Here is a 19,137-nt window from a genome sequence, read left to right as displayed (position 1 = left end):
AATTCAGAGAGGAATACGTTTTCATAAGCAACTATTTACTTGATTAGATACTATGAATGGTCTGACATAGTAAACTATTGTATATGAATGCTTATGCCTCTCTAGTTATTTAGACCTGTGGTTTTCAAACTGTGTTCTGCAAAAAACCTAGCACCCTACAACAGGGCTGGGTCACATGGCTCCACATCAGTCTTCAAGATATGGGCAGGGAACTGATATGAAAGGGTTCCATGACATCAGCAAGTCTTTAAAAAAAAAATCACTGATTTTCAAACTTCCTAAGGTCATGGAACCCTTTCATATCAGTGCATAATGGGTATGCATCAGGATCTGGGGAAACCTGTTCACCAGAGCATCCCAGAGGATGACAAGGTCCAACAGTCACAAACTCCTGCAAGACCATTTCAGGCTGGACATAAGGAAAAACTTCTTTACTGTCTGAGCCCCCAAGACCTGGAACAAACTCCCCCCAGAGGTGGTACAAGCAAGAAACATTCAAGAAACATTTGAACTTTTATCTTGCTGGGATCCTTTGACCCTAGCTGACTTCCTGTCCCTTGGGCAGGAGGCTGGACCTGATGCTCTTACGAGGTCCCTTCCAGCTTTAAAGTCTATGAAATTTAGTTTATAAGGTATCACGCTGCTCTGCCTGACTTCAGCCTAACATGGTTAACTACCTCTCTTCAGGAATTTTTAGTCACGCAGTTCTTACTCTGTGTCCAAAAGCAAAAAGCAATTAATTTGTGCTCAGTGTGACTATTAGACCATATTGACTTCGGGGGGTTATGAGGCTGATCTGTGTAACCAAAATTTAAATAATAGTTACTCTCTTAAGAATCAAATTTAATTATAGCAAATCCATTATGGAGCTTCCTTAAACCTACAATCTTCTCATTAACAGATCCAGCTACAACCAGTGAATTACACATCTAACTTTTTCAAATGTCTACATATTTGGGTAAAGTAATTTATAAACATTATTGTACAATGGATCATTTCAGTTGCCAATTACAATTACCTCCCACCCTCTTCATTCACTTTAAAAAAAGTTGAAATATTTTGAAACTATTTTAACTGCATTCTAGGAACAAGTTTTTACAAGACTCTCTTTTCATCCAAGGTAAAAAAAATCAGAAATTATTTCCTTTCCTGGAGAATAAAAAGTACTAAAGCATCAGTGGATAGCTACATACAGTAAAACTTGTGATATCTGTAAATTATTAGAGGGATAGCTATCTCCTAAGAAGCATAACTTACTACAACAGATAGCAGAACCTTTCTTGAGTAGGAAGGGTAAGATGCTTCTCACACAGCATGCTCTTCACAAGAAGCAATCACTTGCTAAGGAGGGGGAATGGGTTAAAACATAATACCCAGGAAAGTCAGAAATAGCTTTTCACCCCTCCAATCCCATTACAAAGATCATAACAAAGATAAGCCAAATTTTTCGATGATCTACCAAATACAATTAATAATGCTTTGCAAATCATACTGAAGAGTTCTACAAATCTTCCCTGCAACTCTTATGTAAAGGAAATGATCTGAGGTGGATGACATACCTCTGACCTCACATGACTTAAGACAAGGGTTGTCAACCAGAGACATATGTACCCCCGGGGGGAACCTGAGAAGGCCCTAGGGGGTATGCATGGGCAGGCAGATGGGGACAGAGCGCCACCACCCCACACTGCTGCCTCCCAGGAGCAGGGCCAGGGAGGAAGGGGCCAGGACAGGGCACCCCTCTGCAGGCCACACAGGTGCTGCCTTGCTGGCCAGGTGCGGGGGGAGGGGGGGGAAAAGCTCAAGCTCACACACAGCAGCCATCACCACCACCCACCATCCCATGCCACCACTGCGCACCCCCACCCCATGTCTGGCTGCCAGGGGTACACTTATTAAAAAAGGTTGAAAACCCCTGACTTAAGAGAAACTTGTGGGTCCAGGGAAGATACAGAGTAATGAAGACAAAGGCAGAAGCTACATATTACTTACAGCTACTTTGACAAAGTACTAGTAGCAAATGAAAGAAAAGAATTAGATGGATTTTCCAAGGCCCTTAGCTCAATTCAGAGAACTTATTTTAATATACACTTTATAGATAAGGGTCTCACTAGCAAGGACACTTAATAAAAGGACAAAGGAGAAATTCTGGCCACACCTTTAAAAGAATTTGGGATAAAAGAAAGAATGAAACAATGGTTAGAGTAAAAACTAGGATAAGGAGACATTGATTCAGTCTCCTTCTCTGCAGGTCTCTGTGTAAATCAAAAACACTGGAGGACTAATGATGATACTGAAGGACAGACAACTTAGAAAGCTAACCTTTTATAATATGCAGCATATACATTTTGATTAATTCCAAAGTGTCTGTCACTGGTATTCATGAAATTAGGGGAGGATTTTACAATCCACTAAACAAAACATCAGTTTTCATATCTAAATTATTCATCCTTTGCCTGCAGAAATACAACCAAAAAAATAAAAAATTCCATGAAATCAAAGCTAATGGATACCATGTCCTAACATTCTTTCCTTTTAAACTGTATAGCATCCATTTATTTCATTTAAGCTTATATAAAGAACATATGCAACTACCCTACATTTTGCACGCGCACACTCGAAAAAGACCTTAAATTGTAACTTTTCCCCTGACAAATAAAGATTACATACCAAAAGAATAACCTGTAACCTCAGAGTTCCCCCATTAAGTCTGAATTTTATTACCCATAATGCAACAAACATGTTAGCATTAAAGAATATATATTGCATTTTCATAGCCAAACATATCCCGATTTTTAACAATGCCATAAATTACTCAGACTTTCACTTGAATTAAACTAGTATTTTCCTCCAGTCTGCGTTGTTCTTTCATCTCTCTGACAACCAAGTAATAGATCCTTTTTTCAGAAATCATTTCTCCTCCTGACCAAAAGCTGTGGTTTTCAGAAACACTGCACTTATTTCAAACCGATAAGATCTGTCAAAGTGACAAACAAATGGATATACAATGCAGTAATTCAGCTTCCTTGAAAATCACTAACTACATATGCTATCTGACACATTCTTACTTTACTTATAGTTTCAAAAAGAAATATTTAAAATGCCTCTTTAAACAGAGACAAAACTTAAATTTTCAAAGGCTACAATTTACTAGTACTTTAAAAGTCTCACTCATCTAATCAGGTAAGTCTGTCTAACCCAGGGGTGGGAAAAATGCGGACCGCAGGCCAAATGTGGCCCACCAGGCCATTCTATCCAGCCCATGGGACACCTAAAAAATTTAGAAAGTTAATCTCTCTCTGTCCCAGCTGCCGGTCATGTGGCCCTTGATGGCTTACCAAAATTCAGTAAGTGGCCCTCCACCCAAAATAATTGCCCGCCCCTGGTCTACACTAATTCAATTATACCATTATTTAAAATAGCTCCTGTAGAAAAAAACTAAGACAGATCTATAAATCCACATAAGATTCTTAACTTCATTATTCCCCTTACACTATGTCTATCGCAGGGGTGGGCATAATGCCGCCTGGGGGCTGGATGCAGCTCGCCAGGCCATTCTATCTGGCCCACAGGGCCCCTAAAAAATTTAGAAAATTAGTATTATCTGCCCTGGGCTGCCCGTCATGCAGCCCTCGACGGCTTGCCTTAACCCAGTAAGCGGCCCTCTGCCCAAAATAATTGCCCACCGCTGATCTATTGGGAAAACAAATACAAAATTATTTTGGTTGGGCAGCATCAGATTTTATTTCTGTAATTTATCAAAGAATGAGTACTTACACCTTTACAGCCACTGGTGTTCTTTGATGTAGATATCTTGATGGATATGTGCCCCATATAACCTGTAGTGCCCACACGTACAACTCTACATGAAGTCACCTCCCCTTTTACCAAAGAAGGGTACAAAAGAATGGACTATCCCCAATTGCCATTTGGATCCTTCAGTACCCTGATAAAAAATGTTCAAAACTTTTTGTGTGTTTTAGTGTCAAGTGTGTGTTTTAGTGAATTAATATGCAAAGAACATCTCCAAAGAAACATTAACGTACTGTATTTTCTTGCACACTATATGTACTTTTTCTCCAAAAATCAGCTGCCCTCCCCTCAGTTGGGGTGTGTCAAGCAGAGAAGCTGATTTTTCTGCCCAGAACAGAAGCACTCCACTTAGATTCCTGCCCCCAAAGCCACAGCCCAGTAGCACCAGCAAACCTTTCTTTTCAGACTAGAGGGTCAATGGTTCATTGTTCTTCAATTCACAAATGTTAACAATCTCTCTTTTTTGGGAGTCTTGAAGTTCCCAGTCCTCTGGCAAATTTGTTGGAAAAACTGTTTTTTCTTCATTCTGCCTTCCCAGAAACAAGGTGTCTATCTGATTTTTGGACATCCTCTAGGCACGAAAATACTCAAAGAATGAGGAATGATCGCTTAATGTATTTGCACATGCTGTACATCATTCTTGGTTAAACAGCAAATAGCCTTTTTCTTTAAGAGATGGGAACTAGGAACTTACCTAAAACAAGGATTGTAGCAATGCTCAATCAAGAGGTGAAGGGTCAGAACTGTAGACTGGTATCAAAGAGTAGTGGTTGTTTGAGGCAAACAGCCACAGTTTAACATAGATGCTTTGCTAATGTTGGGTGTAGGGACTCAAACATGCCACCAACATTGCTTAAACTCTGACAGATTGTGCCTTCATGTGAGATTTAAGCGTTGCTTTATTGATACCTATTGCAGAACAGAACCCAGAGAACTTCATCAGTCTGACACTCCTCTTATAAATTTCTCCATTTCTTCTTTAGAAAAAGCTTTACGTGAACTCATTTTAGATTATATTTTGAGAAAGCTTTCATATCATACATTTGGCAGTATACAGTCTTCATATAGGTAAAAGTGGAGAGGTATTTTGGGGAGTCAGATGTCAGGCACGTTGTAATGTGTCATAAATCCAATGTCTATATTGAGTCCATGAGCTTTTGTATCTAGGAGGTTGATGAAGTGCTACCAAGCCAGAACCTTTCAGATGTTGCTGCTGCAAGACAGACAGCTCACAAAAGGCACAAAAACAGATCACTTCACACACAGCTTTATGTTCTTTCCATGTCCTTCCCCCAGGGCACTGTGATTGGAAGGGAACTCAGAGAAAGATCACAGTCACTGGCCAGCTACAGATGTCAATATCAGAGCAGTTTCCCTCCCCCCACCTTCCCAGTTTCTGTTTCCTGCAAGCCTGCCTTCTGAATCTCCAAATCAATGTGGATGCTTCCGATTCAATTCAGACCTTTTAACAGGTCTCCCAATTTGTTTCGGAGATTCAGCTGCCGAATCTTCTTCAAATCAAATTGGCTACTGAAGCTTTGCACAGCCCTACATACTAACTACACCAAAAACTCTTTAACAGTAGACAGAATACCATACTTGGGAAGACAATGAAGTTGTTCCTATTGCCATGGGCAGTAAAGAGACACTGGATGGCAGTTGGAGATGTTCTACTCCTTTAAAAAGGTACATTCATACCTTAAGCTTATTAAACACAGTGGGTTAAAATATGTTAAATTCCTGGCAGTTTCCTCAGGCACAGCTCCTCAAAAGAAAACACCATGTTTCCTACACATGACAGAAGATCTAAATGTGGGATGACCGCATTGTGTAAAGTTGGACTATTTTACATACATTCTGTGCTTGTCGAATATTCAAGATTTAAAAAGTTGCCCAGTAGATGAAGTAGAAATCTTTTCCCCATTGATAAAGAAAACACTGTTTTCCCTCAAATCACCAAACTCCACTAAAATTGACTTTTATAATATGTATCATTTTTGTTATAAAATTAATGTTGCTTATGAAGAAACTAATGGATGTTTTAATTATGTAAGCTTCTGTACATGACTACATTACCTGGAAATGTATTTAAACTATACACTGTACTACATGCTTGTTAAAAAAGATGCCACAGTGTTATGAAAATAATGTCATTTATTAAACAGGACACAAAAATCAAGTATTTTAAACAAGGGTCCTCCTAGAAATAATGAGACTACATGGTCCCCATTTCCTGTACAACAATATGGGTCTTATTCATGGTTTAGCTAATCAGTAATAATGTCACCTTGTTTTGAGGTGCCTAAACTAAAGCAGTTTTAACCCAAAGAACTTCAATTTCGGCATTCAATACACATATAGCTATGTTAAAAGTAAGATTTTTAACCAAGACAATAGTCTTAAGTATTCCGAGTATGTGCCTATTATGGCCCGATTCCTACTTTTCTGACAGGATCTTTACATTCAATGGACCAGACTATTTACAGAGTATAGAAGATCTTAGAAATGGTCCAGTCATGACTATATGCCCCAATATGTGTAAAGAAAAAAATGTTTTCTTGGTTACTACAAGCTACCATACCAAAATAAAGATTAATATTAAATATAATTGTTCACGTAATTTGCTTATTGTATTTATTGCTGTATTACCTATGCTTCAGTTCTAAAGTAATTTCCTGCTTCCTTGAGAAAAAGAAAAAAATTCTAGTTATTCTCCTTCCCACCTTAAGGGAATGACTTAAGATGCATATGCCTTAGCATTCTTAACTAAAGAACATCCAAACAGCCTTTAAGTCTCAATGTAGGCTCTTATTTACTAATTTCACTTCTAGTTGATGTAGTTAAACTGCTAGTCGATCTTCCTTTTTTCATTGTGTCAAACATTTTGGTCATAGTGGGCAACTCACCTTCATTCCCAGCATCTCCTGAATTTGTCATTATCTATTTTGTTCTAGGGAGATGCATAGAATGGGAATGCTTATCGCATTTAATGTGATTGTGGGAAATATAGTCCCTCAGTACAACTTACTTCACTTTGTTCAGAGATCTTCCAACTTGTCTCTACCCCTTTTTTATTCTTCCCCTCAAAAGCCTTTCAGCAGCAGAACTTGTAGCAAAGACAGGCAGACCATTTTCACTGTCTGTTTCACTTTGTTCATCATCAGCCTGGTCCTCCCTTGCCTTCTGTCACCAACTGCACTTCAAGGCTCAGCATGTTAGAACCCATGTATGCAGGGGAGCAAGTACATGAGTAACCCGAGATGCTAGAACGGTGCTAAAAATTCATTGCTTCAGGGCTGGCTACCGTTTTATAAAAGAACCAGTGCTGGGAAGCCTGGGAGGAAGTGTCAGTCAGGGACTGTCTCCTCAACTTGGGAAGTAGCTTGTGAAACAGGTATTTTGCAGCAGTCTTTTTGTATGGTTACCTGATTAGGCAATTGTGTACTTTTTTTGGCAAGGTGCTGAAGATGCCTCTAATGGGACATTCTTTCCTGACTTCTTTTGGTCCTTGTCAGCATTTATCTTTTTTCTACTGTTGTTCTGTTTTCTCCCTCACACATCTCTTCCTTTTTCTACATTCCCCTTTAGTTGTGTCTTCTTTTTATCGTTTCACAACACTATGAAAGGACAGTGTTCCTTCTTGAGAAACACATCCAATTTCATCTTCTGCGCTGCGTGGTGGTGGCTTCACTTGTTTTCTTTTTATTGCAACTGGCTACTGTCAAGATGGAAGACACAAGCAATTCCTTACTATTCTGATTCTTGCCAGATCCCCCAGCACCTTTAGATTTAGGTAAGTCACTAGTAGTTGAATCTGATACATCTCCAGGAGATACTCCTGCTCTTCCAATGTTGACAATTAAATTATCTGCTTAGCACTGGCTGAGATTCTATAGAGTTTTCCCCCTGAACTGCATTTCCTTTGGTCTTCCACTTACTTCTGACATACTTGTAGCATACTTTTTAATTGCCTTTTAAGCCCCTACCAGTTGCATCACAAATTGTGGCTTGGTCTTCCTGATTTTCTTCCTGCATGTCTATGTAATCTTTTTATATTCCTTCCTGGTAATGTGACCAATTTTACACTTCTTGTAGGGTTCTCTGTTGCATTTCAACTCACTGAAATCTCTGTTTAGCGAGGCTGACCTCCTATTGCACTTCCCATTCTTTTATCACATCAGGATAGTTTGCTCCTTTACCCTTACTGCCAACTCCTAAAAGCACAGCCCTCTCCCCTGGGCTCTTTCCTCCCCATCAGATTTGTTTGCCAAGGAATCCTGGATACCAACTCCCTGAGTTCATTAAAGACTTTTCTGAAGTCCAGTATCTTTATTCTGCTGTTCTCTTTCTTTCCTACCTTTAGGGCAAGGGCAGGCAAAGTCCTGCAGGGCCAGATCGGGTCTGCAGTGGACTCCATTTCCCAGCAGCCTCTGCCCACCACTGCTGCTACCAGTTTCCATGGAGACCCCAGCAGCAGCAGTGCTATGACAATGCAGGGCCAGGGTTCCATGGAGACTGGCCCCAGCAGCACTGGCAGGATGTGCAGCTGAGCGGGGAGCCACTTCAGGGCTAGGATCTTGTGGCAGTGACAGAGGTGGGGCAGAACTGCCACCTGCTGCCCATATACATGCAGACAGCAGGTCGTGGCTTTTCCTTGGCTCCGACCATTCTGTCATTGCTGCAAGATCCCAGACCCAGACCCAGAGCAGCTCCCTGCTCAGCCACGTGCCCTGCCAGCACTGCTGGGGCCAGTCTCCATGAAAACCCTGGTCCCACACTGTCATGGTCCCCACCACTGCCGAGGTCTCCATGAAAACCAGCTGCAGCGATCCAGAGAGGGGTTTCTGGGAAATGAAGTCCAGCCACTGGCCAGATTTTACCCACCCCGCCTCAGTATCTTGAACTCCATCATTTCATGGTCACTGTCACCCAAGTCATCTTCCACCCTCACTTTCACAACAAATTCCTCCCTATTTGTAAGCAGCCAATTGAGAAGAGCTCCCCTGCATAGCTGGACTTTTTGTCACTTGTACCAAAAAGTTATCCCCAGCACACGTTAACAATTTGCTGGACTACTTGAGGACTTCTGTGTTCCCCTCCTAGCAGATGTTACAGTTTTTGAAGTCCTCCATGAGAACCGTGTCCTGTGATTTGGAAAGTTCTGTTAGTTATTTAAAGAAGTCCTTGTACACCTCTTTCTCCTGCTTTGGTGGTTTACTGGAGATGCTCACCATGACATCTTCCTTGATGCACCCAGACCTTTCCAACAGGCTCTCAACAGACCAGCTTTCCACTTAGTACTGCACTTCAGAATACACATACATCTCCTTTATATATACACACAAATTCCTCCCCTTTTCCCCCTGCCTATCCTTCATGATCAAGTTATACCTATACATAGTTTCATAGTTTCTAGGGTCGGAAGGGACCCGAGTAGATCATCTAGTCCAACCCCCTGCCGTGGCTGGAAAGAGTACTGGGGTCAAATGACCCCAGCAAGGTATTCATTTAACCTCCTCTTAAAGGCCCCCAGGGTAGGAGCCAGCACCACTTCTCTTGGAAGCTGGTTCCAGATCCTAGCCGCCCTGACCATGAAGTACTGCCTCCTGATATCTAGCCTAAATCTACCCTCTACCAGCTTACTCCTGGTCACTCCTGGCAGTGCTCAGGGGAACAGGGACTTCCCCAGTGCCTGCTGATCCCTCCTGACTAGTTTGTAACAGGCCACTAGATCCCTCCTCAGCCTTCTCTTGTGGAGGCTGAACAGGTTCAGGTCCCGTAGCCTCTCCTCATAGGGCCTGCCCTGCTGCTCCCTGATCATGTGAGTACATAACAGTACTCCAGTCACATGACTATCTTGCCACACCTCTAATCCCAATTCCACAATTGTACTAGGACCTCCAATTCTTCCTGTTTATTCCACACGCTTCTCACATTAGTATATAAACATTTCAGGTAACTGACTAACTCTTTTCTCCCTGAGAACACTGGGCTCCTGCTATTCCCTCTACTCTATTTTTATGTATGTCCTTTGGCTCTTTACTTATCTCGGCTTTTGCCTCCATCCCCTAGTGAACCTGGTTTGAAGCCTTCCCTACAAGGTTAGTGAGCCTGTAATAATGGCTTCCTTCTTTTTGGAGGATGCTCACTAATGTAAGGAGCTGATCCTTAGCCCAACTCTTAAAATGAAACCACACATCTTGTAAAATCTAGACGTCTATTCTTGCACAATCAATATAACACACAACTAAATTGTTATAGCTATATGTGACATTGTAAATAAAAGGATAATCAGTGGTAGTATATTGGTTACTTTAAATTAGAAAGGGAAGAAAAGAAAAATAATTCTTTGACACCCATTCTTACGTAAAAGGCAGATCAGGGTGCCACCTTAAAGACCAACTCATTTCAAGTGTCAAGTCACGCACACTCTCTCTTATGAGTATTTTGCTGCTATCATTACCACAAAATGCCACTCAGACAGCACACAGCACTGTCAGCCATAATTATAAAGAAAAGCAAACTTGTATCTAGTATTGTAACTAATCTTTTGTTCTAGATTTTGAAATGGAAGGAAAAAAGTAAGTGCCCTCAATAGATCGGAACTGCTAAACTATTTTATCATTTATTCTGCTAATCTACATATCAAATTTCTTATGTTTAGAAAGCCTTTTTGTTTAGATTGTCTACATATCCCTACTGCAAGCAAACAGCAGGAAATTACTCACATGTAAATTGGATTCAGAATCAGTAAAAATGTAATTATGTTTTGCAGTAAGCTGAACCATACACTAACTGGTACTTTATCTTTACACCTTGTTAATCCAAATAGGTGATACGGTGCTCCCACAAACACTGAAAAGCTCAACCTCCAACCTAACCAACAAAACATCTTTCATCCTCACTCGTGGTACTGACTTTAAAATCAACTAATCAAGCACTACACTGTATCAGAGCATTATTGCAAATACTGCTCTATTAGTATTTGTATATCACTCTGACAAGAACTATTTAGGCACTAATTATTTTTTTCCTACTTCAAGATAACATAAGCAAACAGGGCAGGATTGGTTTTGCTACTTCAGTTCTAAGTCTTTCTGTTCTTACAATATACAAAGTACACTTTATGTCCTTTTCTACCATAAGCAAAATAAGGCGAGACAAAGGAAAGGGAAAAATTAGCTGTATTTTGCTTGTTAGCAACAGTGGAGCCTTTCAAGTAAAAGGTTATTTTATTCATTCCCTCTCTTACTCCTTCAAATTCTTATTATGCAAGGCTTGATCTTTCTAGTTTGGTGAGCAGCTGTGGACTTCTCCCCATTTTAAATATTTATCATATTAAAATAAAAGGAAAGAGAGGGATCCCCTGAATGTGCCCTAGTGGTTAAACATTATTCTGCACACTACAACTAGGTTGAAGAACTGTTGCACTTGGTTGTACAAAAACAGACCTACATTTCAGAATTATAGCAGGAAAAATCAGAAAACTTTCATCCCGACTCTCTTAGCCACTTAACTAACAAGAGGCTGTTATAAAAAGTTTGATCTTTGCAGGTTTACAGAATCATTCCCCCACACTAGCATGATATTAAATAGTCTTTTAATTTCATATCTACATCTAATAAATACACTGAGTTTCCCCTAAGTTTCTTGCCATTGTGGATGAAATAACTTCAGCCTCAGAACTGCAAGCTAATTTGCATAGACATATACCTGAATGCATGCACAGCTCCCACTCATTTCAGTTGTTCTATACAGGCAAAGGGCTTACTCAGCCTACTTATATGATCTCCCACTTACCTTCTAAAAAAGCACATGCGTGCAATGCTTCGCTCACACTGTATCATCATAATGTCAATTTTTTTTTATATAACTTTATTTTTGGTTGCTGAGTTAAGCTATCATTTATCACCAGGGGCATCAAACTCACCTTGCCTTGTGGGATGGATAAGTGGCACAGGATTGATATATGGGGCAGGTGAATGGTGTAGGGCTGGCTCAGTGGGCCAAACGGGGCTCACAGACTCTATTGCTCATGCCAGATCTAGTACATGCAGTGCCTGCTTCAAGACGATCAGGAAGAGGCCTGGCATCCCAAGTGGTTGGTTGCTGTTGAAGAAACAAACCATGGGGCTGGACTTCTTCCCACAGTGCTGTTGAGGCTCCAGCACCACTGCTCTTGCATTGGATGCCTGGCAGTCAAACTCAAGAGCTGTGGCACCAGAGCTTCAACAGCACCATGGCTTCTTCTCATGGCAGCAGCCAAGCACCTGGGCGTGAGCTGCAGCACTGGAGCCTCAGTAGCACCATGGTATGTTCTCATGGCTGCAGCCAAGTACCCAGATGAAAACTGCAGAAACACTGCAGCTTTTGCTCACAGTAGCAGTCAAGTGCCCAGGCAAGAGCTATAGGGCTGGAGCTGCAGCAACACTGAGGCGTGTTCATGTGGCAGCATCCATGGGGCTTCCATGCTGCTACTCTTGCCTGGGCACAACAGCACTTTGGAAAGATGACTAACACTGCAGGCACTCTGCTGCTGCTGAAGGAACAAGCCATGGTATTGGGCTTGTACCATGGTGCTGCTGGGACTCCAAGGCCTTCTCTCTCACATGGGCACTCGGCAGCCACCATGAGAACAGAAAGGCCATGGTGCTGCTGGGGCTCCAGTGCCACAGGTCTCACCTAAGAGCTTGCCTGCTGGGGCTGATAGATCCCACATCATAACCCGAGTCCGGGAAAAAGTCTCTGGGCTGGATGACCCAGCTCTGGGGGCCACATCTTGCTTGTGGCCCTATGTTTGGCACCCTGGTTTATATAATCCCTGGTTTCAAATAATTTACACACTGTGATCCCAATTCTGCAAGATTCACATACCAAAGTCATCCCACCGAGTTCCAATAGATATCCAAGTTTACAAAGACACACTTGCATATAAATCTTTGCAAAACTGGGGCCTGCACCACGCTTTGAGGTCAACAAGTCTATCAGAAGCAAATACATTAGCATCTACCTTCACCTAGAAGAGTTCACATTTTAAAAATTTGACTGCTACAATAAACTAATAACATTTACACTTCAAATGTCACAATCTTGTTCATATTCTATGTTAATGAATGAGAAAGAGATAGGATAACTTTGGGATATGCTACAGCTTAATTTCAAGAGAAAACCTTAGGAAGTGACTCTGTGCAGTGATTCATGTTAAGTAACCTCTGCATTTGCATGAAGTCACTCAGCAACTTTTGTGGGAAAGTGTCTGGGTGAGGTTCTGCCAATGCAGATAAGCAAAAAACTGTAAGTAGCTACAGTAAGATAAAGAAAACATGCATTTAACTAAAATAAAATGTTCTCTCTCTCACCCCTGCTGTTTTTCAGATAACACTAAGAAAGAATGATCCAACAGTTTACATTAAATTACTAAATAATTTTTCATCATTTTCTCTGGGTTGTAACAAATTCTTCAAAGAAAAGAAACAACACTTAGTTTAACTTTATAGATAATAACTGTATTTTGTTCAGAGAGATTAGATGTCCAGATAATTAACTAAGGCAAAACAATGCCAACAACATCCAAACTGCTTAGACTATACTGAGCACAGGGAATCTGTAACTTTGGAACTGTTCCATGCTAGCAAAAAAATATTGCTTTCACTGTCAATATTGGCATCCAAAAAGCAAATTTAATTATGAATTGGCTGTAAATTAGTGCTCTACTCTAGCTAACTGTTCTACACAGAATGATGAAACTGCATCAGCATCATATTTAGTTACATAGTCACACTGGGTATGTCTACGTGTTCAATTAATGCGGTTTAGGTCGCGCATTCAAGCTACTACCTCTATTACACAGTACTAGAAAAATGCACATTAGCCTATTTTAATGCGTATTAGCTAAACAAAATGTTTTTTGTAATGCTTTAATGCACATTAAAATAAGCTAATGCATATTAAAGTGGACACATAGATGTGCCTATTGTTTAAAAGGTGACACCTTCAAATAAAAAAGTGATCCTCACCCATAATAGTTAATGATCATAGAGAGTTTTTTGCAAGAGCAGAGGTGCTTAGTCTCCCCTGAAGTTTCAGTATTCTTTACTTCCTACCTGAAGATGCTGTATCCTATTACTCAAAGCAGACAGTAAACTTTGCCTTAGAGAATATGGTATCACTTTGTATGTCAAGTAATTCCAGCAACCTTGAACCCTACAGTATATCAGAGCATCTACTGACTTCAGATCTCTGCATAAACAGGGTTCAGCTGAGCAGCTCTCAGGGCAGAAGTCAAGACCTAGCCCTACAAACTGATTTCAGAATCAGACTCCAACTCTGCCCTCAGAGAGGTGCTACATGAATTAAATAAACAACACTGCTGAAGTGAGTTAGAACTGGAAATAGAGAGAAGCATTGACATGAATGATTATAAATACGAATCTTGTCATGTAAAAATGGAAACTAACCTTTTTTCAGAGGCTGTTCCATGCAAATACAAAAGATGGGCTGAAAGGTATGGAGGGGAAAAAAAAGATCAGATAGGAAAATAAGCAGATATACTAAGGGACCTGAGAAAGAACGAAGACCTACTCATAGTGCTGGTAACTTTTAACTTTCATTCCAACCACTTGCCAATTAGAAAAAGCTATGGAATTACATGTTGACTAAGTATAAATAAAAGATCTACCTGCAGTTAATGAATGAACATGACCAGGTAAGTTTTAATTCCATTTCTGAGAAACAGATTTTAACAGGCTGCCTTTAAGTCAGATACACATTCACTATATCTACAGACTGTCTTCCAGATTAAAGCTTAGCAGGATTTTTATACAATTTTATACAACATTAAAAAAAACCAACACCAAATAACTTTTCATCATAAGGAGCCATACTGATCCCCATATGGCTTATTAGAAGGGATGGATCTTTAGATTTAGATACAGACCCATATTCTTTGAGCCAACAGCGTAACTTTCTCCAGCTACCCTCCATGTGGACCATGAGAGACTTTACAAGTGTGTTTCACAGCTAGACAACAACTTGGGAATCTTGGCTTCCAATTCACATTCTAAAAGAATTGTCTTTCTGTAAGCCTGTCTTCCGCACAAGCCCTCCAATAGCATCCACAGTTTCAGGCCTGAACCCAAAGCTCTTAATCCACCTCCCTTCATAATTCCTATCTTTTCCATGTGTCATCGACTCCTTCCCTTCCCCCTCTCTCACCCCAACACTTATTCTCTCTCCTAACAGGGTTCCTTCTTCCCCACCTCCTTCCTCTGTTGCTTATGCTTCTGCATTTAATTCTGTGCACTTTCTCTCCTACACTGATACTACCAGAACAGGCATAAGAGCCTAGGAATCTCTTCTTTCTGGCATCTGGTGCCAGGTACTATTGCAATCACTCCTAAATACAAGGAGCAATTCCAGATTAAGTCCTGCCTTGTCCTTGTCACCCTCAAATGGAGTACCCTCTCTCTCCGTGTTGAGATTGTGCCACTCAACATCCAGCTGCATGAATGAGTTCTGTGGAAATGGACCATACCCAGCACAAGCTTATTTGTTGAATAATTTTGCTGACAGCATAACCTGCCAGATTCCTGGATTTTAAAAGCTGGACACAGAAACCCAGAAAGACACAAGGCCAGATGAACTGTATTTGTAAAACAACAAACTGAGACGAGAAACACTAAATCCTTCTCTGTCATCAGCTTTTTTGCCCATTTATTTACGAAGCTGGGAAAAAATAACTATCAGAGTATGTCTGCAAGAGGAAGCTCAACCCAAATGAAAACATTTCTTTATGCATAGCCTATAGCCAGATAAACAGATCTGTAAGAAAGTCAAGAAAACTACTACATTTTGGAAACCCAACTCATTCAATCACAGAACCTGAACAGCACAGGCAACATAGCTACAAGCTTCTTCCCAGCCTCAGGCTACATAGTTCAGAAACCTGACCTTCAGGGGGCCCCAATTCGTACCAACTATCAATCCCGTTTTAAGCAGAAAGCAAAACACCACATTCTCCAAATAAACATGCTCAAACACAGCAAACTTGTACACAGCATTACTTGTGTACTCCCTACATATGCTGGTGTTCTTGTGTCTTTCTGCTTCCATCAGAAATGTTCTGCTATGAAGACTGCTGACTGGAATAAGAAAAACAGTTAGGCACTCTGGATAAATCAACTAAAATGAAAAAAACACTTTAACCAGCAAAACCTTAAGGCAGCAGTTCTCAACCTTTCTAGGCTCAACACACCCCTCATTAGACTAGAGACCCACTTCTTGGAAATACTAAGTCTTATTTTCCACGCTTTTTTGAGTGTGGTAAAATAAGAGCAGCAGTGTCTCTGGGGCGCAGTACTGAGAGCCCACAACAGGCCAGGCCGGATTTAACACTCAGAATCCCTGCTTGAGTCTCCATGTTTATCGTTTGCACGGGGAGCAGTACTCACTGCGTGCAGCACCCTGGGGCCCCCTTGAAAGGGCCTCGTGGCACCCCAAGAGGCTGCAGGCCCCTGGTTTGAGAACCGCTGCTTTAAGGGAAGTTTTCTGGCCGGCCCTTGGACGCTGCCTCTGGCAGCTCCCAAGACAGAGGCTCCTTCCCGAGGCTGATGAGGAGAGAAGCCTCCGCAGCCCCCACAAGCCCACGATCAAATGAAGCCGACCGGCCACCAGCAGCGGAGCGTGGGACCCAGCCAGGCAGTCCCGCGGCCCGTCTGCAGCGCTGCGCGGCTCGGGACCTTGCCCCAAAGCCCGGGTCACCGCACGGCCGGCGCCAGCTGCGGGAGACAGCACCTGGGACCCGGCCCCACCAGCCGGCTGCCGTGAGACCGCGCCCCTCGCGCAGACACGGAGCACAGAGAGGCGGGCCGCACCTTACCTCACCTGGGCGGGGCGGCGGCATTACGTGGTGGCGGCGGGGGCTCCCGGTGGCGGACAGTGCCAACCCCGCTCAGGCTGCAGCCACCCCATCCCGCAGCCGGAAGTGCCGCCCGCGGCGAGCTAGCAGTCCCGGCAGCGGCAACTTCCGGTGAGGGCGGGGCCTCGGCCCCGGGGGTGGGGCGCGCGGCGGGTGCTGTTCCCAGGTTCGCGGGATCGGTCGTATCTGTAGGACTTTGGCTCTTGTACGCTGTCCAGAGCAGGTGGGAGGTGGGAGGTGGGAGGTGATTCCCCGGGGCACCTCAGTGGCCTTTCGTGCCAGAGTTGCTCTGTGACGTGCAGACTAGGCAGGCTTCTTCCGTGGAGGTGTCCTGTGTCAGGCAGGGAGGTGAACATTTGTTCTGTTCGGTTGGCAATGAAGTTTACATTTCCGAACAGCTAAATACGGTATCATCCATGTTTCCATGTAACATGTATCCCTGACACATGGAAGATAAACCTCCCCTGTACACAACGAAGTTTCTTTTCCACCTAGGGGTGTAGGTTGTAGCCGTGTTGGTCTAAGGGCATAGAAAAAAAATGTTCAACTATTTAAGTTGGTCTAATAAAAGATACCAGATTCACCCAAAGAACCTTGTCTACCCTTTCCATCTAGGAGCACTCTTCCAATCTTTGAGTTCTCCTCAGCCTGAAGAAGGGTGTTTGGCCCCGAAAGCTTGCAACAACAGACATTTTTTTGCTACTATTCAGTTGGTCTAATAAAAGATACTGCCTCTAACCCAAGAGCTTTGTTTATCTCTCTTTCTTAACCAACACAGCTATAACATATATCCACAAAATGTACAGTGACTTTTGAGACAGCTAATTGATACAACATGTGCAAACCACAAGTCATTTTCAGGGAGCTTTAATTAACTTTTGGGCTTGCTTTTTCTTAAAAAATATATATATATATATATAATCATAGAATCATAGAAGTAGGGTCGGAAGGGACCTTGTAGATCTTCAAGTCCAACCCCCGACCTGGGCGGGAGAAAAACTGGACTCAAATGAGTCCAGCCAGGTAGGCATCAAGCCTCTTCTTAAAGATCCCCAGGGTAGGAGCCAGCACCTACAGCCCTACATTCCAGCTCCTAGCCGCCCTAACTGTGAAGTAGTTCTTGCGGATGTCTAATCTAACCTACTCTCCAATAATCTGTGTCCATTATTCCTTGTCATGCCAGGGGGCGCTAGGGGAAACAGTGTCTCCCCCAAACCCTTCTGGTCCCCCCTAGTGAGTTTATAGACAGTCACCAGGTCCCCCCTCAGCCTTCCTGAACAGGTTTAGGTCCCGCAGTCTTTCATTGTAGGGTCTGCCCTGTTGTCCCCGGATCGTGCGGGTGGCCCTCCTCTGGACCCTTTCAATGTTGTCCACATCCCTCCTGAAATGGGGTGCACAGAACTGAACGCAGTACTCCAGCTGTGGCCTGACCAGTGTCGCATAGAGGGGGAGGATCGATTGTGTCAAATCCAGTCCAAATCCATGAGTCAGTGCAGGCCCAAGCCCGGAAGCTTGGGGTTTGGATGCCCCTAAGTTTCACCTGCCCTCAGCTATACAGCTGCATAAGCAAGCTAGGGAGGAGCCTCCCATTTCCATAAAGTGGACTTTAAGCCCCAACACCTTGGCGGGTACTAAACCACTCCAGAAGAACAGTTATCCCCAGGAATGTTAAGGAAAACTACCTCCATGGACTCAGATTTTTTTTTGTAAATATATATGAAGTTATATATATCTACACTCCGAGTATCACCCCACAAAGAAAACCTTAACCTGTTACAAAAACCTCACCTGCACAGGCCACACACCCATACATGGACCCACTGGCCTCCCAGACCTGTTACAATATCCGCTTTGCACGCTACATACACAAACAAATTCTCTCAGACCAGGCAACCCCTTCCTTTCATCCCCACCCCACTTGCAGGGTCACATACATTCATCTGTCGTCCGTGTCACTGTCACTCCAGCTCCTACTGGAGGACCCACTGCTGCTGTCACTGTCCTCAGTTCCATTTGTCTCTCCTCTTCCTCGCTGTCGCTGCCCCCTTCCTGGCTAGGGTGAAGTTGAAAGATCCTGTGCCTTTGTGCCAAGTGGCTTTGGCCGTGTCTGGTCTTGGCCATCGTCCACCACCACTCCTATCTCTTGGAGCATTATCTTTGCCTCAACCCTTACTTCAGGGTCTTTCAGGGCACCCCTTCCTTGGCCTCAGGGCCTCTAAGAGCCAGTCTTTATCAAAGGGGTATCAGAAGACCTCTTAATAACAGGGTCAAAAAAAGGAAAAAAAACCCCATGGCTTTCACCCTTGATCCAGGGCTGTGTCTGGTCTACCCCTTTTTCTTACAGTCTTCACTGTCCCTTGACATGTTCCACTGCCCTTAGCTCTACTAGAGGCTCTCCCTGGTGCCCC

The 19,137-nt window shown here is 42.7% G+C and overlaps 1 protein-coding gene across 4 annotated transcripts in view; it reads right to left on the bottom strand.

Moving 5' to 3' along the window:
- SAMD8 (sterile alpha motif domain containing 8) overlaps positions 1 to 16,844 on the bottom strand; it is a 49,973-nt gene extending 33,129 nt beyond the window's left edge. Inside the window, exons 1-2 of one of the 4 annotated variants that reach the window (XM_090057794.1) lie at positions 16,691 to 16,787; positions 14,271 to 14,310 (exon numbers count right to left, since the gene is read on the bottom strand). Coding sequence is in view for 1 of the 4 variants with exons in the window: in XM_090057791.1 (XP_089913917.1) it covers positions 16,691 to 16,714 (24 nt within the window). In the remaining 3 variants the exon portion in view is untranslated. Of the gene's footprint in view, positions 1 to 14,270; positions 14,311 to 16,685 lie in introns of all 4 variants that reach the window. The other 3 variants (XM_090057792.1, XM_090057791.1, XM_090057795.1) reach the window with 3 other exon arrangements.
- Positions 16,845 to 19,137: the final 2,293 nt, after the last annotated feature.

Source organism: Crocodylus siamensis, chromosome 7, assembly GCF_052110815.1.
Source record: "Crocodylus siamensis isolate JL-2025a chromosome 7, ASM5211081v1, whole genome shotgun sequence".
In the NCBI taxonomy this organism is placed as follows: Eukaryota; Metazoa; Chordata; order Crocodylia; family Crocodylidae; genus Crocodylus; species Crocodylus siamensis.
The sequence above is the reverse complement of the archived record's forward strand: the minus strand, read 5'-3'. Positions and strand labels throughout refer to the sequence as shown.